The sequence below is a fragment of the Macrobrachium nipponense genome, chromosome 6 (genome assembly GCF_015104395.2).
Source record: "Macrobrachium nipponense isolate FS-2020 chromosome 6, ASM1510439v2, whole genome shotgun sequence".
Classification (NCBI taxonomy): domain Eukaryota; kingdom Metazoa; phylum Arthropoda; class Malacostraca; order Decapoda; family Palaemonidae; genus Macrobrachium; species Macrobrachium nipponense.
In genome coordinates, this window is record NC_061108.1 from 34,605,366 (window position 1) to 34,629,439 (window position 24,074).

Sequence of the window (24,074 nt, forward strand, 5' to 3'; positions counted from 1 at the left end):
ATCCACTCCTTGGGAAGGAGGAGTTGGGAGTAGTACAAACCCTGGTGTATTGGTTTGCTATTGGACAGTCAAAGTTTCTCTTTGGTTCCCTATACAATGGTTCTCCCATATATCATTGTACATCACTCAGGGTCTGAGTGGTTAGATATCAATTTATCTAGCTTTTCAACCAGCTTCAGTCCCTCTCCAGAAGTCATTTCTTCTGGAAGCTGGACTGGTGGGTAGGCCCCCAGCCGGTTTAGGATGTCTTGTACTTCCCTCCAAGTATGAGTCTATCCTATTGTTAAGACCGAAGGTTTGTTTGGGTATGAACAAATGACAAATTTTCAAAGACAATTTGTGTTTTTCATAGCTACAAACCTGAGGTCTTAGCATATACTGCCCGCCTCTAGCCGCCCCTCTGTGTGTTAAGACATCCTAAGTTGGGAAAGACTGACATAGTGGTGTAGGTGAGTGGTCCTTGACCACTCTTCACCCGATCTACGCATGCGTTGCCAGATATCACAAGATTCCTTGATTTCATCTGTTTTTTAACTGGATCCAGCTAGGTGCTAGAAATTATCGTATTGTTAAGACCTCAGGTTTGTAGCTATGAAAAATACAAATTGTCTTTGAAAATTTGTTATTTTGCGTGATGGGGGTCTGGAACCTAACCTCATGTAAGTTTGGGGTATTACTGTAGTTCATCTGGCTCCCATAAGGGACACATGCATCACATCAGCGCCTCAGTGGTATGGTCAGTATGGTGTTGGGTTACCACCTCGGTGGCCGCAGGTTTGATTCTCGGGCATGCCATTGAGGTGTGAAAGGTGTGTATTTCTGGTGATAGAAGTTCACTCTCAACGTGGTTCGGAAGTCACGTAAAGCCATTGGTCCCATTGCTGAATAACCACTGGTTCCATGTAACTTAAAAACACCACACACACACACACACACACACACACACACACACACACACACACACACACACACACACACACACATGCATCACATCTAAGGTATTCAGTAAGCAGAAGAGAAGGGTGTGTGTGAATGGCTGCCTCTCTTCTGTCTTTTACCTCCTCTCACACTCTTTAGACAGAAGCGGGTAGTGAGCCATCACATTTTGGATGATTGAGTTTGCAGGTGACCACATGACGAGGGCATCTTGGACTTCATCTTGTGTAGACGGTTTGGATGCATGTCCCCCCCACCTCTCCCTAGACAAGGGGAGAGATGGATAGCTAATAAAACAAACCTGTTGGTCTTTTTAGCAAGTTTTATTGTCTCCAACACTTGGGTTCTTCTGTGCCTTTTTTTTTTATAGTAATGACACAACTCATTACTTTAAGCTCAGAAGTCGAGGAGCTGCAACATCCCTTATGCCCAACAAGCTAGAAGTGCCAGATTCCTTCCTTAGCATTCCACACCAGGAGGGTATGTATTCCCAGGTGTGTAGAACCAAACCAGTTGGTTCAGAGATTTACTCAGACTCCACCCTCCAATGGTCAAGTCTCTTATGAAAAGACCATAGGTTTGTATTTGTGTAGGAACAAATGGCAAATTTTAAAAGTAATTTTACATATCATATAAACTATAAGGTCTTTATATTTACCCCCCACCTCAGCCACCCCTCATTCTGGTAGTACCTGGGCCTATAGTTGGTGGCACTTCTCCCCCCATCGTCAGTACTTAATGACATTGTCTGGAAGTTAAATGGCCATTCCAGCTCGCGTCCTTCAGCTAAGTTCCTATGTAAATTGTAAAGACTTTTCAGGTTTGTATATTGGGTAAAATACAAATTACTTTAAAAAAATGTCAAAATGTAAAGTAAGTAATTTGTATTTTTCCTAATATACAAACCTGGTCTTTATATAGGGATTGAGGTTGAGGATGTGAGAATGGCCATTTAACTTTTGGACAAGGTTGTTAACTAGCAATGGTATGGGGAATCTCCACCCACTCATCGATCTGCTCTCCACTTTGCCTTTTGGCTAAAGTACCAGAATGAGGGGTGGCTAAGGTGGGCTGTAAATGTAAAAGACCTTTATGTTTGTATGTTAGAAAAAATACAAATTACCTTAAAATTTGGAATTTGTTCCTGCACAAATACGAACCCTCGGTATTTATGTAGGATACTTAACCATTGGAGAGTGGTGTCTAGGTAAATCTCTACACTGACTGGAAGTTTTATCCACATGGGAATTTCTTCCTGGTCTTGAAGAGCTGAGGAAAGAGCCCTATGCCTCTTACATGCTGAACATATGGGATGTTCAACTGCCAGACTTCTGGTCTTGGATAGTAATGAGTTTGTGTCATTATTTCTTGAAAAGGCTTGGATGAACCCATGGTGTCGGAGACAATAAATGGATAGTAAAACTAACAGGTTTGTTTTATTGTCAACCCCTCTCTTCCCTTGCCAGTAAGAAGGGGGGGGGGGACTTGCATTTAATGGTCTACTGTAGATTATAGAGAAGGAACTCTTTTAACTAGACTCACCTCCATGACACGCCCATCCAGCTCGCTACCTGCCCCTCAGCCCTAGGAACAAGAAAAAGAAAAGGTATAAGGCCAGTCACTCACACACATTCTCTCTTGCTAACTTTACACCTTAGGCGAAATGCTATATGTCCCTCAAGGAGAGCCTGGTGAGCTATACAACTTGAGCAGCTACCACAGGACCTAAGGAAAATGTGTCAAAGGACCTGTGGGCAATGGCCAAGGTAGAAGGATGTGAATGTGGTTTATCAGGACCACACTCCTGCCTGTCATACCTGCCTGTCATACCTCTTTCTTGGGTGAGCTGGTACTAACAATGAATTGTCAACACTCGGGCCTGAGATGCCAAGTCCTCTTTATATAGTACTGCATCACCCTAACTGGGCACAGTAGCATCTCATCTTGATCACCACAAACAGTCCTTTGGGAAAGGGATCAAAAAGGACTTTTCTGGGCTCAGTTCGTGTCGCTGCGCGAAATATCCCTTTAATCCATTATTTCTAAGGTAAATGCACTAACAAATACCAGAGAATAAATAAAATAAAGAAAAGGTCAGTATAACTGACTCGCTCACCCTCCAAGAGGGCGTCGGTATGAACACTAGGGCGAGTGAGACCACTACCACGAACCTCTTACCAATAGAAATCTCCCACGACAAAACCCCCACAAGAGGGGAGCCGACCCACAGAGTGGGCAGCAACTACTACTACTCCATCCCACGCTACCGACTGCTGCGCCTCTGGTGGCCATCCTTTTTGTTAGCGCACGCTTTACCACACATACTTTTTTGTCTCTGTGTTTTTCGTGCCCCTTACGAGGATTTTATCTAGTTATGGAGCGTTCAGCCATCGCATCAGCTAACTTAAGTAATCCGTAAGGTTCCTATTTAGTTTTTTCCAGCTTTGAGTCAGTATTTGCCGTTTTTTAGGTATAAATACTGGCTCTCGGCCGGAAGCATGGCGGCATTGTTCTGCCTCGTGGCGGGTTCGTTCTTGGTCTTCCATACCTAGAACCTTCCCTTTTTACTTTACGCTCTATTACTAGTTATCTATATTATGTTAGGGGTCCAGCCTACTTGGTTTATGTCATGCATGCATGTCTTCTTTACCTTGCGTAGGCATTTGTTTCCATCCAGACCCTAGCCACAGCTCTTAGTATCGGCCCCGGCTAGCTTTGAGTGGTAGACTTTCTCTCGGGTTAGTCGTACACTCCTGGATTTTTTCTCCTACTGTTTTGTTTTCCTACTTTCATTTTAATTTAATTTTTAGTGATTTTGTGTATTTTAGGTTAGCCTACGGCGTCTGGCACGTTAACGTAGCCTAGGTTCTGTAGATCATGGTCCCCATCAGTTTTATTGCTTCCTCTCATCAGTTTTGTTGCATCTACGATAGCATCTCGCTGATTAGTTTGGTTGCATTAACCTAGGCTATGTTTTTTTTTGTGTGTTTTATCGTGTTACCGCTTCGTGGTCACCATGTGATCGCGAAGCAGCCAGGCGCCCGTCCAGTCACCCTACCCTCCTCCCGCTCTCCCATAGAGCCGGGGGGAGGGAGGTCCGTCCTCGCTCGCTCCACCCGGGCCTGTCTCCCTCTCTCCCTACGCGGAGGGAGTAGGGGAGGCTGGACAGACCCAGGACTGGACTTGACCGTTCTCTTTGCTTCACGGTGCTTTGTTGTGGCTGGGTAGGGGGATTGGCCTTCCCCCTCCTTTGTTACTCCGTTGCCCCGTTGTTTGCTCGAGTCTGTTTCGCCCTCTCGCTCCTTCCCGGATTGTTGGTGCTTTTTTATCTTACCGGAGCTCCGTCAATCACGAGGAAGGGAGCTGGTTCCCCGCTTGCGGGCGGACCTCAGGCGTACAGTTGGTCTTTTAACTAACCATCCCGTCTCGTCGATATACCGGGAGACGAACACCTCCGCGAACCGGAACTATTCCGGTACTTAGTGCTAATTATGCTTAAGTGTATTTTAAGTTTATTTTAAGCTATCATAAGTTTAATTTAAGCTAGCTTAAGCCGGGTTCCTCCCTTACCTACGTTGTCACACTGGATCATTCCGGGGTTGTAGCCTATTCAGGCGGTAAGGGAGGGGTTATGCCCAAAATTTTTTCGCTCTCCGGCATGCATCGGAGTTCTATTAGCCTGTAAGTGATGTCTTTTATGGTACTCATGTATCTTTTCACTTACAGACCACCAACTGTGAGCATCCGGGATGCAACGCCATGCTCCAGGACCCCTGTGGACACGAAGTCTGCAGGTCCCACGCTCCGTGCGCAACTCCGCATGGGAATCTGCAGGTCTGGTTCCACGAAACCTGCACCATATGTTACGATCTCGTGAGTCAGTTCTTAGACGGGGTAAGTATTTCCAACTCCGTACAGAAATTCCAATAAATGTTTTAGATCTTAAGTTTAATTTTAATCTTTTATTTTAAGCTTAAGCTCTTTTTATATTGGGTATTACATCCCCGATGACTTTTAGGGTAATCCTAGTCTTAGTTAAGTTTTAATTTTAAGTTTAAACTTAAAACTAATGAACGCCCTCTCTTCCAGGCTCCCGCCGTTAGAGATACCGCTCTGGCAACCCTGAGGGCTTGGGTCGGCGGATTCGGGAAGAACGCCGCCAAGGGACAGCCCTACATCCTAGAGAAGAGGATGGCTGTCCTGCTCTTCCCTGGCGGCAAGTCGACTGGTTACGTCGACCCGGCAGAGGCAGCCCCGACTATGGCGGCGATCCAACAGCAGATCGCCACTTCGATAAAGGAACCAGGCCACGATATCTCATCGGAAGTCGCGACACTGGATTTGAATGTAGAACCGATGGTAGGTGTTGACGACCTGTTGGTCGAGGTAGGTAGGTTGGACGCCCAAGGGCTTCCCTTGGGCACCACTGGGTCTTCTTCTCCTGCTAATTCTCCAGCTTCCTTACAAGGCTTTACAGGAGCTGAGCTCCTTTATGCTTCACCCGACGCTTCGGTGAAACCTAAGATCAAGGGCCAGAAGGTACTGAAAACCCTCAAAAAGACGTCGTCGTCGTCCAAAAAGACTTCGTCGGCGTCAACATCTCGTAAGTCTCCGGCTGCAAACCCTGGAGCAGAGAGGTCTAGAGCTTCTGCTTCAAGTTCAAAGTCCTCGAAGAGCAGATCTTCCAAGGAGAGGCCCCGTACTCCGGCTGAGCCAGCAGTCTCTCCTCTCCCCTTGGTACCTGTTCCAAGTTATCCCTCTACCTCCGCAGCAGCTCCGGCTTTGGATCCCAATGCTGGATTGTTGCAACACATGGGAGACTTGGTCGGCTCTCTGAGGAGCAGCATGGAGCAGATGTTCTCCTGGTTGTCCGATAGGATTATGTCTCAGGACAATATCATCGCCAGACTTAATCAGGCCCCTCTAGCTACTCCCCCAGCTTTCGGCACTGGACTGCTTCAGCTTCCACCTCATGACTCTCTGCCTCCGTTCTCTATGAACAACCCCTGGAGAGTGGCGTCATACGCCCCTTTCCAGGACGGCCTTATTTCTATTCCGGAATGTGGTACTCGAAGGATTGAGGACTTCGAGTTCTACCCGGAGGGCCTCCAACCGCCGTTCATTGGCTACGCTAGACTTACTGACGCAGCCATGACTAGAGATGATAAGGTACCTAAGGAGACAGTCCTCTATTCACGTGACCAGGCTCAAAGAGAATGGCTCAGGTGTTTAGAGGAGATGGATTGTTCTAACATGAGAATACAAGCCTTCAAGAGTCCCTTCACCATTTTTACGATGGAGGAGGGAACTCCTCTTCCCTTTCTTACCAAGATAGCAACGGTCACCATTCCAGCTGCCCAGAAGGGGGAATCGTTACCTCAATTAAGGGAAGCAGACCCCACATCTCCTTTGCTCCCTTCACTTGGAGAATTGTGGGAAGAATTGCCCAACACCTTTTCGGCTGGCAAGCTCAAACCAGACTGTGCTATGGATCAGTTTGGCAAGAAGCTGCCTAGGCTTCCTGACAGCCTCATTCAAGCTGAATTTGAGGCCAAGACTAGGCTCGCCAGGTCCATTAATACCATGGCAATGACAGAAGTAGCGGCTATTTCTTATGCTTCTGAGCCGCTCTTCAAGCTCCTCACCAAGTCCCTGACGCAGACAGTCCAGTCTGACATGTTTGAGTTTGCTACAGCCAGGGCTAACCGCCGGAAGCATGTCCTCCAAGAAGCAACTATTCGTCATGAGCCGAATAAGTTGCTTTCATCCAACATCTGGGGGGCAGACCTCTTTCCTGAGTCGATGGTCAAGGAGGTCCAAGCTGAAGCAACAAGGCTCAACCAGAGCCTTAAAGATCGTTGGGGTCTCACAGCAAAGAGACGCCAAGACCAAGCTGCAAGAGGTAAGTCTCAGAAGAAACTTAAGCGTTATCAGCCTTACCAAAAGAAGCAGCAACGCTTCACCCAGGCTGTTTCGGCTGTACCTGTGGTACAATCAGCCCAACCCTCTACTTCTAAGGCTCAGTCACAGCCTATCTATGTGATTTCCCCCCAGCCTCAGCCTTCCACCTCCTACGCTGTCTCCCCAGCCTTTAACCAAGTGTTCGAAGGCCAGGCCTTTCAGCAATATGACCGCTTTGGCAGGGGAGGAAGAGCTAGGGGATCCTTTCGTCAGAGAGGATCAGGAAGGTCTCTCAACAGGGGAAAACACTTCCGTGGAGGCCGCGGAGGTCACTCAACCCAGCAGCAGTGAGAGCTCGAAGGTAGGAGGGAGGCTGTTTCTCTTCCGGCATCAGTGGGGATTCAGCAATTGGACACAGAGTATTGTGTCAAAAGGCCTGGGTTGGAGTTGGATTGCGGATCCTCCTCCATCCAGACCATTCCTTCAACTTCCATCAAAAGAAATGACGGAGTATGCGGAGGACCTCCTTCAGAAAGGAACAATAGCGAGAGTCAACAGATTAAAGTTTCAAGGTCGCTTATTCAGCGTGCCAAAGAAAGGCTCACAAAAAAGAAGGGTAATCTTAGACTTGTCCCGCTTAAACTTGGCCATTTGCTGCGACAAGTTCAAAATGCTGACTATCTCGCAGGTGCGGACCTTACTTCCCCGTGGGGCCGTCACCACCTCTATCGATCTTACAGACGCATACTATCATATCCCTATTGCAAGACACTTTCGCCCTTATCTGGGCTACAAGATAGGAGATCAAGCATTCTCCTTCAAGGTAGTTCCCTTCGGTCTGAACATGGCACCCAGGGTGTTCACGAAGTTGGCGGAAGTAGTCGTCCAACAACTGAGGTCTCGGGATAATGGTAGTAGCGTATCTCGACGATTGGTTGATTTGGGCTCAAACAGTCGAGGAATGTCACAAAGCCACACTGAAAGTAATCCAGTTCCCTCCCAGAGTATCTGCCAGAGTATCTGGGGTTCAAGATAAACAGAACAAAATCAAGACTCACTCCGGAGTCCAACTTTCAGTGGCTGGGCATTCAATGGAATCTATCCTCCCATACTCTGTCGATTCCATCAGCCAAGAGAAAAGAAATAGAGAAGTCAGTAAAGCAATTTCTAAAGCACAAATATGCTTCAAGGAGAAGCCAGGAAAGAATCCTGGGTTCCCTCCAATTTGCCTCAGTGACAAACATCTTGATGAAAGCCAAACTGAAAGACCTAACCAGAATCTGGCGCTCACGAGCAAATGTCAGATCCAGGGACAAGTTATCATCAGTCCCACAGATTCTACGGAATCGTCTGCGCCCTTGGGCAAAAGTGAAGAACCTGTCAATATCAGTACCCCTTCAGTTTCCTCCTCCGGGGGATTACCCATCCACACAGACGCTTCATTAAGCGGCTGGGGAGGATATTCTCAGTTCAAGAAGGTTCAAGGAACCTGGTCACCCCAGTTCCGCCAGCTTCACATAAACGTATTAGAAGCGATGGCAGTGTTCTTGACTCTGAAGAGGTTACATCCGCCAAAGAACTCCCACATAAAGCTAGTTCTGGACAGCGCAGTAGTAGTCCATTGCGTTAAACAGGGGAGGCTCCTAGTCACGACATCTGAATCATGTCATGGTAGCCATCTTCTCCCTAGCGGACAAGTTCAGTTGGCACCTCTCCTCCACCCATATAGCTGGAGTGAGAAACGTCATAGCAGATGCTCTATCCCGCTCAGTTCCTCTGAAGTTGGAATGGTCACTGGACAACAGTTCGTTCCAATGGATTCTCCGGAGGGTTCCAGGTCTGCAAGTAGATCTATTTGCATCTCAAGCGAACCACAAACTTCCATGTTATGTGGCCCCCAACCTGGACCCTCTGGCTTATGCCACGGACGCCCTGTCCATAGATTGGAACAACTGGGAGAAGATTTATGTCTTTCCTCCAGTGAATCTTCTCCTGAAGGTACTGAACAAACTCAGGACGTTCAAGGGTCAAGTAGCTCTAGTAGCCCCAGACTGGCCGAAGAGCAATTGGTACCCTCTGATTCTGGAACTGGGTCTTCGTCCTCTTCGGATTCCCAATCTCAGGCTCTCCCAGTCAGTACAAACGAAGACTGTGTTCGCTTCCTCAGGAATTCTCAAAACCCTAACTTTATGGACTTCATGAAGTTTGCGGCTAAAAAAGATGCAGGTATTGATCCACGAAATATTCTTTTCTTGGAATCTGATAAAAGAGATTCAACTTTGAGACAGTATGATGCTGCAGTCAAAAAGTTGGCAATCTTCCTGAGAGAATCAGATATTAGAATCATGACAATCAATTCAGCTATATCCTTTTTCAGATCTTTATTTGAAAAAGGCTTAGCAGCTAGCACTATTACGACAAACAAGTCAGCCTTGAAGAAGATTTTTCAACTCGGTTTCAACATAGACTTGACAGATTCTTACTTCTCGTCTATTCCCAAGGCTTGTGCTAGACTTAGACCTTCAGTAAGGCCTACGTCAGTGTCGTGGTTCTTGAATGATGTTCTAAAGCTGGCTTCAGAAACAGACAATACGACATGTTCATTTATAATGCTCTTAAGAAAAACTCTATTTTTATTAAGCTTGGCTTCAGGAGCTAGAATTTCAGAACTGTCGGCGTTATCCAGAGATGCGAATCATATAGAATTTCTTCCCTCGGGAAGTTCTACTTTCTCCGGAACGTAGCTTTTTAGCAAAGAATGAGGATCCTTTGTTGAGGTGGGAACCGTGGAAGGTTATACCCCTTCCGCAAGATGTTTCTGTTTGTCCAGTATCGAGCTTACGAGCCTTTCTGTCCAGGACATCCTCATCCTCTTCGGGTCCTCTCTTTAGGAGAGAAAAAGGTGGTACTTTATCTATTAAAGGTATCAGGCAACAGATCCTGTACTTTATTAAGCAAGCCAACCCTGATTCCTTCCCTAAAGCTCATGATTTCAGGGCAGTTGCCACCTCAATTAACTATTTCCAACACATGAATTTTGATGATTTGAAAAAGTATACTGGATGGAAATCGCCGACAGTATTTAAGCGTCATTACTTAAAGTCCTTGGAAGCTCTGAAATTTTCAGCAGTTGCGGCGGGTAACATGAGTTTCCCCGACTCTGCTTAATCTTAAGTTGAAGATCCAGATCTCCTTTCTACCTATCTCATTCAACAGTTTGTCTATACCTACCATGTTCATCTACGTCTACCTTGAGTCTTAGCTGCTCTTGTGATGGTACAGTGGGTGTCCCTTATTTTTTTGCTAGGGTCACCCACAATTGTTTGTATATAATGATCTCTATGATGTGGTCCCCTTATTTTTATGCTAGGGTGACACATCTCCATTTACAATGGTTACGGGTTTTGTATATTAAGACATATAAATTTATTTACTATATTATAGTCTAAGTTTGTTCAGAATCATTTTATTATTATAATTGCTTTATTTACAACTGTATGTAATAAGTATACACAGATGTTAAGTTCAACATATATTCCATGTAAGCCCTGTACATATATGTTAACTTTAAGCTAATTTTAAGTATTATTTTTCTAACTTGTATAAATAATTGTGTATATGTATATTTTTTTGGCAATTATAATACTTTATTTTATTTTAAGTTTTATTGAGACCTTATTTATTTTCATTTACAATCTTGTGCTAATTCTCTGGTACGATTTCGCGCAGCGACACGAACTGAGCCCAGAGAAGGGATTTTGACGTAAGGAAAAATCTATTTCTGGGCGATTGGTTCGTGTCGCCCAGCGAAATCCCACCCTACCCATCCCTGGGCTCAAGATTGTCTGCTAACATCAGGATGGCCACCAGAGGCGCAGCAGTCGGTAGCGTGGGGTGGAGTAGTAGTAGTTGCTGCCCACTCTGTGGGTCGGCTCCCTTCTTGTGGGGGTTTTGTCGTGGGAGATTTCTATTGGTAAGAGGTTCGTGGTAGTGGTCTCACTCGCCCTAGTGTTCATACCGACGCCCTCTTGGAGGGTGAGCGAGTCAGTTATACTGACCTTTTCTTTATTTTATTTATTCTCTGGTATTTGTTAGTGCATTTACCTTAGAAATAATGGATTACAGGGATATTTCGCTGGGCGACACGAACCAATCGCCCAGAAATAGATTTTTCCTTACGTCAAAATCCCTTTTCCGGCATCAAGGGTTGATGGATTCTGAGTCTTCACTGTGGGCAAGCAAAAAATCAGTCATTGAAGGTCAGATCCCAGTTTACTGACTCATAAAGGCTCATAAGGTGCACAAGTCAGGCTCCTTAAAACTAGAGTCTTATCCACTTAGGGCCGGAGTTCCCAGGGGGGGCGAGACTGTTTGAAGCTTCTCAACAGCGTGGAGATCTCCCACAAGGACAAGAGATCTACTCCCTTCAAGTGAAGGACTTGGCCAAGGGCAGTTCTGTAGCTCTTATTGGCTGAAACGGAGAGAACCTTCTTACAATGAAAGCCCACAAACTGCTGAAGAGGAGCAACGACTGAAGAGAGATTCCGTTGTCAACACTAACCACAGAAAATAGCCCAGTTCCCCTGGTACACAGTCGCAGAGGATTTATGAAGGTACCCAGATATCATCAGTGTAGCGAGAAAAGTCTCTCTCTCAAAGTGCTGGATAGTCTCCAGGTTTCCACTACCTGGTTATATCACTCTACGTGTGGCTGGCACAGTGGCTAGTGCCATGAGGGAATCTCTTGGTACCTCAGAAAGTAGAGCTAGCAGGTCCAGATACCACTCAGGATGTGGCAACTTGGGAGTGACCAGGGTCAGCCTTAGATTTTGGTGATCGTGACTGTTGATCACCCGACAAATCAGATGAAATGGAGGAAGATTGTCCCATGGGTGCTGGCAGGCATCCTCAATTGCTGCCCATGGGTCCAGCTTGATCAAACAGAACACCAACAGCTTTCTGTTGTGCTGGGTTGCAAAGAGATATATCATTGGAAGATTCCAAAGTCCAACAATGTTTCCATTATGTCTGGGTATGGAGACCACTCTGTCCCTATCACCTGACCCTGGCAACTGAGCTTGTCTGCCACTAAATTCCAGGTCTCTGGAATTTACCTGGCTGGCAGCTGTGATGAGTGTACTACCGCCCACTCGCTCAATTTCACTACCAACATATGGAGCTGAAGGGAAACTAACCCCCCCCCCCTCCCCCCTCTGCTTGTTGATGCATGCCACTACCATGGCACGAATTGTTGCTCATCAACACCATGGAGTGCCCCAACTCTTGATCCTGAAACTCCTGAAGTGTCAAAAATGCTGCCTTGAGTTCCAGGATATTTATGTGGGGGTGTCTGTTATTCTGGTTTCACACAACTGAAACCAGCTACTCTTCCAGGTGTGTGCCCCATCCCTTGGCCAATACATTTGAAAACAAAAACATCACCTATTGAGAGGTTCCTGTTGTTTAGCCACCAAGCTAATTCCTTCCTTACTTTATCCAAGAGGGGAATCAGGGAGAACGGAGAGTCCCTTACTGGAGATCAAAACTCCTTCGTTCTCCACTGAAGGGAACGAAGGTGAAGCCGCCCATGAAGGACCAGCTTCTGTAAGGATGACAGTTGACCAAGAATGACTTGCCATTGCCAAGTCGGTTGTTCCTGTTGAGACAGGAACAACTGCGCTACCCCTCTGAACCTGCTGATATGCAAGTCTGTGGGGAAGACACTTATTGCTGTCATATCTATCACCATGCTCAGATACTTTATCTTCTGTTTGGGTGTGAGGTCGGACTTCTCGAAATTGATCACCAATCCCAAAGTCATGAAAGTAGTCTTCTGAATGGGGTTTCCTTTTCAGATTTACATGACCCTGAAGAGGAGGATGTGATCTTAGTCACAGCAAGGAACCAAAGATCAATCCAGAAAGCTCTCATGGCAGTTGATGCCATTGCGGCTGCCTCCTACTGCAATAGGAAACTACTCCTACACGAAGGTCATCCAGTGACAGACCTGGACACAGATAAACCAGGTCTGGATTAACCTGTTTGGTCAGCAAAGGCCTCTCCAAGAGTATGTAATATTTCCTCTGGCGAATGAGATGCTAAGGAAGTGTCTTGCTTGATTAGCTAGATCCAGACTATGGCAAGCCCATCGAGACCTTGGGCTCTTCTGGGGTTATAAGAGGATTCAGTGGCTGAAGAACAGTCTATGGGGGAAAGCCATGGTCTCTTCCTCAAGATCGTTATACATACTGCCATAGCAAAGAGATGATCTCAGAGCAACTCCTTTGCAAGTCCAGGATGTCAGAGTCTGGGGTATAGGACCCTCAAGTCCTTCCAGGTCATGGTCCTCCCGAGTTACTCCCTCCACAGGAGACACTCACCAGAGCCCCCTGGTGATATCTCAACCGCTTAAGCATACAACCACTCTGAACCAAGGACATAACCCAGAATGTATGCTTCCTTGGTCAGGCTGGGATAAGAGTGAGAACAGTCCCGGTCCCGAACTGTAGGCCTGTCTGGTTCCTGACTTCCAGAAAACCCCAAGGAGGTGGAGGGGACAGGTGAGAGATCCCTAGCACCCTTGCCCGGAGGCTAAAGTCCTGGCAGGTAATTAATCAAGGCTGTGGGTGGTCATCAATCCTTGGTGACGATGGCCGTATTGTTTGGAAAGAGTAGTCCCAATTACACAAACATGAGCAGGGTCTGTCCTGGAGACATGCTAGTCTTCTTAGAAGCCAAATCTTGTATGGTGGAAAAAGACTTGAATGGGGCCCTCCTCTTCCCTTGCCCAGGAGAGTGGGCCAGTAGGCTGGTGTCACCATTCTGGGACTCTTGCTCTGCTCTCTTGGGAGAATAGGAAGGGGGTGGGTTCATACCTGCCCGCTTTCTACTTACTTTCTCTCGCTGGGCCATGCTGGCAAATGGACCCAGTTCCGTAGATCAGGGACCCTTACTGGCCCAACCGTAAGGTGATTTCCCAGGACTGGTACTAGTGCACCAGGAGTCTGTGGAACCCTGGGCAGCAGTTGCTCCCGTGCAGTCAGGCAGCAGGAGCTGCAGTACTGAGAGTACCACTAGCTTGAGACCTAGCTTACAGGACTTCTTGCAGATGGGTGAGGCAACGTACTTCTTCCTCTGCTGCTTGCCAGCTTTGGAAGTAGAAGGGGAGGAGGGGACAGCACCCAATGAAGATGAAGACAATAACAAACACTTCCTATACCTCTTCTTTGACTTCTTCCAGCTGAAGTTGGCCCTGGACAGCAGATGTGGAGGAGGATGTCACCAAGTAAAAATGAAGTGGAAGGCAACACCTGGGGGATAAGTGGTAGCCGTTGAGCTGATGGATACAGTAACCATGAAAGTTGTCACAGTCATTGTAGAAGTGATTACTTGAAAGCCTTTAGAGGCCTTCAAGTAGAAGATCAACCCAGAAACAGCCATCTCCCCCAGAAGGCCTTGGGAGGGCCATAACTCCCGAAGTCCCTCGGGCTCCAAAGCAACAATAACAAAAGTTGGGTTAGGTGAGGCAATCCCCTTTGACCCCAAGGGAGAGAGCCATTCTTAGGACAACTGCCTCCCAAGCAGAAGGAGACTGCCAGAAAGTACAGTAATACCCAGAACTTATGCTATTCCATTTGCGCGAATTCACAATAGCGCAAACAGAAACACTGCAAAACCCTGCAAAAGTGCTTATGTTTAATTTATTGTGTAAATGTTCAAGTTTTTAAAGCTTTTCTGTAACAAAATTTGTATCAAAAATGTATTATTTTTATTTTTGCACATGAATAAATGATACAATGGTAATTACAGCATGTACAGTTAGGGCATATGCATACTTTTACAAGATGCGATACCCACACAAAGTTACTGCACTTTTCAAAGATGATATCCCTTCAGATACTTTGTTTAATTTCTGAAGTAAGTACTAATACTACAATTAGTATAAGTTTTTATGCTTTTAAGTGTAAAATCAGTATGGAGATTTCGTGTATGCTATTTATATTTTTGAAAATAATACAAAGGCAGTAAGTAATTCTCAGTGTTTGTCAGTATATAAGACCTCCATGATGAGCTAGTAAAACATATCAGACATAATAGAGTTGTTGTTCTGTGAAAATTACTTTCTTAACCTTGGAGAAAAGTGCTGGTGCAATCTTTATGTACTATGTTATGTAATTACAGCACATACAGTTAATGTACTTTCAGAAGATGTGATCCCATTCGCACTTTTTAAAGATGATACCCCTCCTGAGTTTTACCTCACATGACATACGTATTTCTCTCTCTCTCTCTCTCTCTCTCTCATAGTTAGCCCTCACACTAGTTCATGATTTTAAATTGATTGAATTTTACCTTCACCCTCTGCAAACATTATGTATGTACATACATGTTTACCTCATTTTATTGAATTGTGTAGTTTACCTAGTGACACAAAGAAAATTTCTTTTACTCTGAGAGATAAAGAAAATGGCATCCCATGATTTAGGGGTAGCTTAGTATATGTATGAAAATGGATACATATGTACATATTAGATACTGAACTATTTTTATGCCAACCAGTTATTTCTTTTTTATGGGTAATGTATGAAACTGACTAAATAAAATTACAGTAACTTTCATAAAAGTTAGCTTAATACCTAGGGAGCATGATTTGTTAGCATTTTCAGAGATGTGCCAAACTTACACGAAACTTCCCCTTACGCGAGGGGGTCTGGAACCTAACCTTGCATGTGTTCGGGGTGTTACTGTATCATACTGGTCATCCTACCCCATCCAATGGCTCTACTGACGGAGCAGTAGGGGACAGTAAAGGGGAAACCACTTCCTTAGGAGTGGCAACAGGTGGAAAATTGGTTGGGGGCAAAAAGGTACTAGAGAGAATCTTCGGTGTCATTGGCGAAGTAGTGCACCCCAATGACACCAGAGAAACTTTCTTCTCTCTCTTCTTTTTCCTAGCAAACTTCACCCACTGTTCAGAGGGCCAGACTCAACACTCACTACAAGGACTCAGTTGATTCCAATCATGCTTGCAGCATGATGTTCATAATGAGTGAGTCTATTTCAGAGGAGGAGAGGAACCAATTGCAGGGCTTGGCCTTCCCTGGCAAGGCCCAGTTATTATTTGCATTATTAATTAACAAACTATCCAAGCAAGCATATATCAAGCACAGAAAAAAAAAGAAAGAGAACAGTAGTCAGGCAGAGAAGTGCGAAGACTTCACATGATGGTGGCCGAAAGCAAAGTGGGGTGCTGACCGACAAGTGGGCAGACTTCCTCCTCCCTGCTGTTGCCAGCTAACAACCTCTTTTTAAAATTCATGGCCATACCAGCTTGTGTTCGCAAACAAAATCCTATGTAAAGACCAAAGGTTTGTATTTGTATAGGTAAAATTTTGCTATTTTTAACTGTTAGGTTTTAAGGAACTTGGCAAGTTGATCATTGATTGCTGTTCTATAAAATTTTGTTGTGAATGATAATTGTAGATGGGGTAAAACTTGATATGATAACAGGGTGCATTATATAGCATATACTTTACTATAGTATTACCAGCCACACCATAAATAACAAAAGAAGCTGTTAAGAAGGGATTACGTACTATCAACCATGCCTGGTACTAACACTTGAATCACTGTTAGGTTGAGGTCTTTGGTAAATACTGCTAGTATGCAGACTGTACATCCAGCCCAGGTAACTGCCTAGGCACTAGGTACAGTCAAAGCTAAAAGTCTGCTTATACTTACTCATGTAAGAGAAGCTAATGCATTTTCTGCAGTGAAAAAGACCAGTAAGTGCTAGCAGTGTTTTAAATCTGATTTTTTAAAAGTTTCAGTGAACTTGATAACTGTGGCATGGTTGGCAGTGCCCTACTCTCTAATTTGAGAGATCCGAAGTTTGATCCTGGCATCAAATGGAAGTTGTTCTTACACGTTATACAAACCATCGGTTTTTACATAAGGAATTACTTTCAGTGAAGCTGATAACTCAGTCATAAGATTCTTATAACAAGGTAGTTAGGCAGTAACTGCTTATCCAATAGTCAGGAGTCCCGCCCGACTGGACGTAAACATTCCACTTTGCTTTCAGCCGTCGTAGGGATCTTTCCTTACTTTTTTTATTGATATAATTGCTGTTTTGTGTGTTTGTGAAATTGTTATACAATGCAAACCCACGAACCGGATAAGCCCTCTCGCCCCCCATCAACACGGCGATTGTGCCCTGGAGTAGGGGGCAAGAAATGTGGAGTTTTTCGCTCAAGTATTAATGTTAACTCTCACTCCCTTTGTGTGAGGTGCCGAGGCCGTGAGTGTGATAGGATGATTAAATGTGACACTTGTATCTCTTGGTCAGAAGAGCAGTGAGAGATTAAGGGAAGGAAGAAGCCGCGTAAGTCTTCCAAGGCGTCGTCGAAGGGGAACTCCCTTGGTGGCTGATATGTCGTTGTCTTTCTTTCCTCCATGTAGGCTTCCCCGTCTCGCTCTTTCCCCTTTGGGGGACATTTCTCCTTCCACTTCTTCTCTCAATGTGTCAAGTGCAGAAGATGGGTGAGACATGCCGACATGGAGTTGTACTCTGGAACTTCTGTTCGCTCAGGAGGGGATCCTTCCCCTTCTGGGCGAACAGGAACTCCCCCACTAACCCGACTTTTGCTCCCTCAGGTGCGTCTGACTCTGCGGGTGGGGATCTGCAGCAGGTATGGCGGACCTTGAATTTGCCTCGCACTCCATCTCTTCAGGGACTGCTGAGCCATCTATCGGCAACCCCAGTAATTCATGGGATCGAGTTGAGGACGACTATGACCATCTCAACGGCTGGGTATGCGGCACCTCCACGCCTGGTGTATACCCAGCATGTAACATCAGTCACTCATTCTGCTGCGGTTGCACTGATGCCACATACTTCAAGGGTGGAATATTTCCCACCTCCTCCTCCAGGCTATGCTGTTCTCACTCCCCCTCCTGATTTTGAGTGCCCAAAGAGTTCACCCCTGGACTTCCCTCCTGTGACCCTTCCGGTACCTGTCACCCCTGTTCCTGCCCGTGGGAGTGCTGCTACGGCATCAGTTCCCCTGTCCCAGACTGTGCTGGAGCCCGCTGCTTCAGCAGCCGCTGCAGCTCCGCCCTGGTTGGGGAACCTTTCTGCTGTTCTGGGGAAGCTGGTGAAGAAGAAGTCTAAGAAGAAGCGGAAGGTGTCGTTCTCGTCTTCTTCATCTTCGTCTTCGTTGTTGTCTGCCACCTCCTCCACTTCTCTTTCTGAGGCTGCCCAGCCGAAGGAGGTGGTCTCAACCCCCCCCCCCCACCCCCCATAAGTCTCGTTCAGGGACTTCTAAGGACCTGTCTCATTGTCCCAGTGAGACAGGTGGGCCTTCCGCTGGTCCTCCTGTTCCTTCGGGAATGGGAACTGCCTTGCTGCCCTTAGGGGCAACAGGGCGGGGACCGTAGAGGTACCAGTTACTACCGGTACTTCTGCTCCTGGCTCTCAAGGCTCTGCCTCTAGACTGGGAACCATCTCAGGCACTCGTGAGTGAGTTTCCCCAAGGGTATGTTCACCTACCGGTGAGCATGCAGCTAGGGTCTGTGGCGCTGAGTACGCTCACCGTCATGACTCCGGCACGGAGCGGAAGGAAGGTGTGATTCACCTAGGTAATTTTCGCCTAGCTGGTGATCATTCGCGTAATGATCGTCCATTGCCCAGGGTAGACGTGATGGTCCCGTGGGATCGTGCATGAGGTGAGACCAGTAGGAGGTCCCCCCATTTTCTGGGAACAGCTTCGGCTGCTTCTGGGACTGTGATGCGTCGAGAGGACGGTGCTCGCTCTCATTGTGTTGGTGGACACTACCCGTCGCCCGACCGTCGATCACACCAGCGTGATCGGACAGTCCGGTAGTGGTTCCCCTGACGCGAGAGATCGACGCTACCATCCTTGGACCAGCGCTTCTCCACAGGGAGAGCGCTTGTCTAGACCTGTAGACCAGTCATCACCGCTGGTTGGTGATCGCCTGCAGCCCTCTCCGTTCACTAGTTCTGCTGGTAGACCGAGAGGGAGCGTCAGATCTGCCTCACTTATCCCTACAACTTCCTCGGGAGACACCGGGAGGAGTGAGGTGACTAGGGGATACCGCGCACTCCTCATGGTCTGTCCATGAGAGCATATGTGCCCGGTGCGTTCTTAGGACTCGAGAGGTCATATGCTCAAGTGGTTAGAGATCACATGGGGTCTGATGAGGTTCTTCCTGGTGAAGGAAGAGTATTGCAGGAGGGACTCTGCCTGGATGGATCTGACGGTCTGTCGCCTCAGGACGCTGTCACTCCAGAGATACGGAGGTCTTTTGTGGAGGTCATCGCGCTGATTCATCAGCACAATGACTTCGGGGAAGGATCAATGGTTGCCCCCTCTGACCGTCCCTCCTGGTTATTCGTTCTGGGGGCCTAAGAAGGAGCCCAGAGCTTCTGTAGGGCTTCCATGGTCCTCCTTGTCTGACGGCGTGCTGGACCAGGTGAACGCTCTTGTCTCAGGACAAGAGGCTTCGATCAGGTCCAGCGGCGTTTCTATGTGCCCTCGGAGAACCCTTTGCCAACCAAACAGGTTAATCCAGAGTTAGCTTGTCTAACTCCTGGCTTGCCTCTGTAACACCTGCTGTCTGAGAACCTCTGGTTCATGCAGCAAGAGGCAGTGGCCTTGGAGTCTACCGCTATGGCACCCTTCCAGGCTGTCTCCTGGCTAGATCTGTGGTCCCTCACAGTATCCAAAGTCGCTGCTTCTTGGGGACCGGCAGCTCCTGGAGAAGACTTGGCTTTTGGGAGACTGTCAGTTTGGGGGTAGGGTTATTTCCTACCTGGCCCACCAGACTGCCAAACTGTGGGCCAACCTGGTGCTTCAGAGGAGGGACGCTGTCTTGAATCAAGTATCCAGGTCGGCTGGCCCGGAGTTGGCATTGGTTCTAAGAAATGGACCGTTGCTGGTTTCCTCCCCTCTCTTCCCTAGAGAGATGGATGCTGTGGTTGAAAAACGGAGAGCTGAGGACAGCGACCGTTTAGTACACCAGGCAGTTGCGAAGACATCTAGGCTGTCTTGTTCAACTGCGGCTAGGCCTCGGATCCAAGCTAGCTCTTCCTTCACTTCGAGAGGCGAGCAACAGCCTTCCTCTCAGCCCTCCTTCTCTCACAGGGAGGGAGGTAAGCAAAAGGGGAAGAGGGGGAAATGCTAGGGACGACGTTTCCCATCAGCTGCTGCCGAAGATGGGTGGTGTCTGGCGAGCCCTTGGGCAACATGGCAGTGCTACGGAGCTGAGACCTGGGTAGTAGATGTCCATCGGGAGGGATATCTTTTTCCCTTCGAGTCAAGGCCACCCCTCACTTTTCACGCGGTCCATCTCCAGACGTGTATTCCTGGTTCAGCCAAGGACGTAGCACTCAAGGGAGAAGTGCAGACTATGCTGAGCAAGGGAGCTGTGGAAATTGTGCAAGAATCGTCACCGGATGTCTACAGCTGTCTTTTCCTGGTGGAGAAGTCTTTGGGGGCCTGGAGACCGGTGATAGATCTCTCTCCCTTGAACCAATTCGTTCACCAGACTCAGTTCACGATGGAAATGGCACATTCTTTGCTCAATTCCATCAGGGAGAACAATTTCATGCTTTCGGTGGACCTGAAGGATGCGTATTTTCAGATACCCATTCATCAGTCCTCCAGGAAGTACCTATGCTTTATCCTCGACGGGGCGGTGTTCCAATTCAGGGCACTTTGCTTCAGACTCTCGACTGCCCCTCAGGTGTTCACGCGAGTGTTCACACTTGTGTCAGCTTGGGCCTGCTCGGCCGGGATACGTCTTTTGAGGTATCTCGACGATTGGTTGGTCCTAGCGAGCTCTTGCTTGCAGTTGCTACAGGTCAGAGATTGCCTCGACTTTTGATGCATGATAAATTTCAAGAAGTCGGATCTCTCCCCCAAGCAGAAGATAAAGTACCTGGGCATACTGATCAACACGGTAGCAGCACGAGTTTTCCCCGCAGACTCAAGGATCAGCAGGTTCAGGCAGTCAGCTCAATGAATTCTGTTATGACAGGAACAACCAGCTCAGCTTTGGCAAGTCGTGATTGATCACCTGTCATCCCTAGAGAAGTTAGTCCATCACGGGTGTCTTCCCCTGCAGTCTCTGCAATGAAGACTGAAGGAGTGTTGGTCACAGGCTTGAGATCCACAATCCTTCCTCGTTCCTTTAATGGAGGAAGTGAGGGAGGATTTAGCCTGGTGGCTGGATGACAGGAACCTCTTAATTAATAGGAGTGCAGTTGCACACTCCCCCTCTGGAGATGCTTCTGTTCTCAGATGCATCAAACGAGGGTTGGGGTGCACACGTGGAGGAGTTGCTGGTTTCAGGGGTGTGGGATCAACATGATGAGCACCTTCACATAAACGTCCTGGAACTCAAGGCAGCTTTTCTGATGCTCCAAGAATTTCGGGAACGTGTGATGGGACACTCCATGGTGTTGATGAGCGATGTCACCACGGTAGTGGCATATGTCAAGAAACGGGGCCCTAGTGTCTCTCCCGTTGCATCAGATGACCATGCAGGTGCACGAGTGGGCTGCGGCCCTCAGTAGAGCTGTCAGCCAGGTACATTCCTGGCAAGAGGAAAGTAGTGGCAGACAAGCTCAGCCACCAGAATCAGGTGATTGGGACAGAATGGTCTCTGCACCCAGACATGGCAGAAAGGCTTTTCGACCTCTGAGGACACCCAGTGGTGGATCTGTTCGCCACAATAGGAAACTCCCAGTTTTCTTCTCCGTAGTGCTGGACCCATGGGCAGCTGCAGAGGATGCGGTCCAACATCCGTAGGACAACCTCAAAGTGTACGCCTTTCCCCGTTATGTTTGATTCGCAAGGTGATCAGCAGGGCGCTGGTCACCAGCAACCTTCAGATGATTCTGGTGACTCCCAAATGGCCTTAGGCCGTTTGGTATCTGGACCTGCTGACTCTTCTCTCTGAGGCACCCCGAGAGATTCCTCCATGGCACAACCTGCTGTGCCAACCGCATGTGGAACGGTACCACCTGGCAGTACATTCCCTGTGTCTCCATGGCTGGCAGTTATCCACCATCTCCTGCGAGTGAGAGGCTTGTCTCGCTTAGCAGCAACAGAGATGGCAGGATACCTCAGACAGTCCTCTGCAGCGGTATACCAGAGAAAGTGGTCCGTCTTCTGTGGTTGGTGTCGTAGATGGGGTCTCTCTACGCTCAGAACCTCTCTTCAGCAGGTTGCAGATTTCCTAATCTTTCTTCGCCGAGAGAAGCTCCTCTCAATTTCAGCAGTTAAGGGCTATAGGGCTGCTTTGACCTTAGTCCTAAAGCTGCAGGGCATGGACAATATCCCTCCTTATGAGGAGGTTTGAGAGGTCTTCCCCACCCACGGAACTCAGGCCCCCTGAGTGGGACGTGACTCTCGTCCTGAGTTTGACTCGTGGACCCTACAAGCCTCTCCGAGAGTCGTCAGACAGGGATCTGACCCTCAAGACCGTCTCTCTGCTGGCCCTGGCATCGTCAAAGAGAGTAGGGGAACTTCATGGTGTCTCGTTTGATATTAAACACTTGAGGGGATGGGGATCGGTTCAGTTCGATTTCGTCCCGGATTTTGTAGCAAAAACTTGGAATCCTTTGGTTCCTGACGATAGATTCAAGTCCTTTATGAACCCCTCCCTAGAGGAATTTACTGGTAACGATGCAGAAGAGATGCTACTTTGCCCTATTAGAGTGCCACCCCTCAATCTGTTCCTGGGCCTAAAGCAAAGTGAAATGTTTACATCCAGTTGGGCGGGACTCCCTACTATCAGACAAGCAGTTACTGCCTAACTACCTTGTTATTAGAATCTTACGACAGAGTTTTCAGCTGCGCTGAAAGTAATTTCTTATGTAAAGAACCTCAGGTTTGTATAGTTAGGAAAAATACAAGTTACTTTTAAAAATTATGATTTTATTTCTTTATTTCACACTTGGCTGTGGGTTGATTTCTTTTATGATTAATTTTGTACAGAATTTCATTATAAAATACTCAACTTCAGTAATTATTGCAGGTACAACATATATGACCGAGCACCTCTTGCAAGTGTTCCAGTGGCAAAAATGCAGGAATTTTATTTACATATGAGAAATCTTGGGAAAATAGTACGAAATTCTAGAAATGAATGTTGGTTGAAATTACAGCCAGGTACAGTATTTTATTGTATTTTCATTTTGAAGGAGTTTGAGTTATAAAACAGTGTAAGCAGAGTGTATCTGTACATAAAAACATCCTTTTCGTAAAGTAAGACTGTTTCATGAGAAATCCATAAACAGTAGTATCATACTAGCCTTAATATGCGGTGCTAAATTCCCCAGAATTATAAATTCCAGAGTCAAGAAGATAGAAATAGGATTGCTAGAGTCAACTAATGAAAAGGGAAGAATTGCTAAATTAACTACCAACTGTATTTTCTGGTCTTATCCTTTCAAGTTTCTGTTATCGTTAGACAGCAATAATCCTCCCCTGCCTGTGTCAGCAGTTACTCACAAATAATAAGAGATAAATAAAAAATATTAAATGCAGAAAGTTCAAGCATTTATTAGGTGAATCTGAAGCAAAATGGAGTAACCCTCGCAGCAAGGTAAAAAAAAAAAAATCTTGAACCAGTACATTTCCCCCGGAGACAACGATGCCGCCCAGATGTTTGGTATCCTATTATAGGCACTGGCTACCAAATCCCTCTATCCTTCGAATACCTCGGATCCTAAAAAATAGAAGAAAACTATCAATCAAAGAGAGAAAAAAAGTACCTGTCACAAGATAAAGACATGAGTATGTTCATTAAGTTACTAGCACAGTTAATTAAAGGATCTCACAAAAATATTGAAAATTGATTGACAGAGAGTTCAGGAAACGAGTTTATTTTTTAAGGCTTGATGAAAGCGCACTAAAATAATAGGGCAACTTTAAATTCTTGTTCCTTGTGCCAAATAGGAACGAGACCTACCTCAAAGAATGCCTTGCACTGGGTTTGTTTATTCACTTGAGTAACCCATTAATGTACAATAGTGCATCCAACTCACCAAATTGATACCATCTTGATCAGCAGTTTCCTTAGATATATATAGCAAAGGAACCCATGTCCAGCCCATCAATAATTATGAAAGTGGGGAAGATTAACGTGAAGTCTCAAATGAAGTCCATGATCAAATAATCTTTGCTGTAAAATAGTAGACAGCTTCA

The 24,074-nt window shown here is 46.7% G+C and overlaps 1 protein-coding gene across 2 annotated transcripts in view; it reads left to right on the forward strand.

The window, feature by feature from the left end:
- LOC135216174 (trimethyllysine dioxygenase, mitochondrial-like) overlaps positions 1–24,074 on the forward strand; it is a 189,199-nt gene that overhangs the window by 150,891 nt on the left and 14,234 nt on the right. For both annotated transcript variants that reach the window (XM_064251302.1, XM_064251301.1), the window contains one exon: positions 22,903–23,036. In XM_064251302.1, the coding sequence (XP_064107372.1) occupies positions 22,903–23,036 (134 nt within the window). The remainder of the gene's footprint in view (positions 1–22,902; positions 23,037–24,074) is intronic.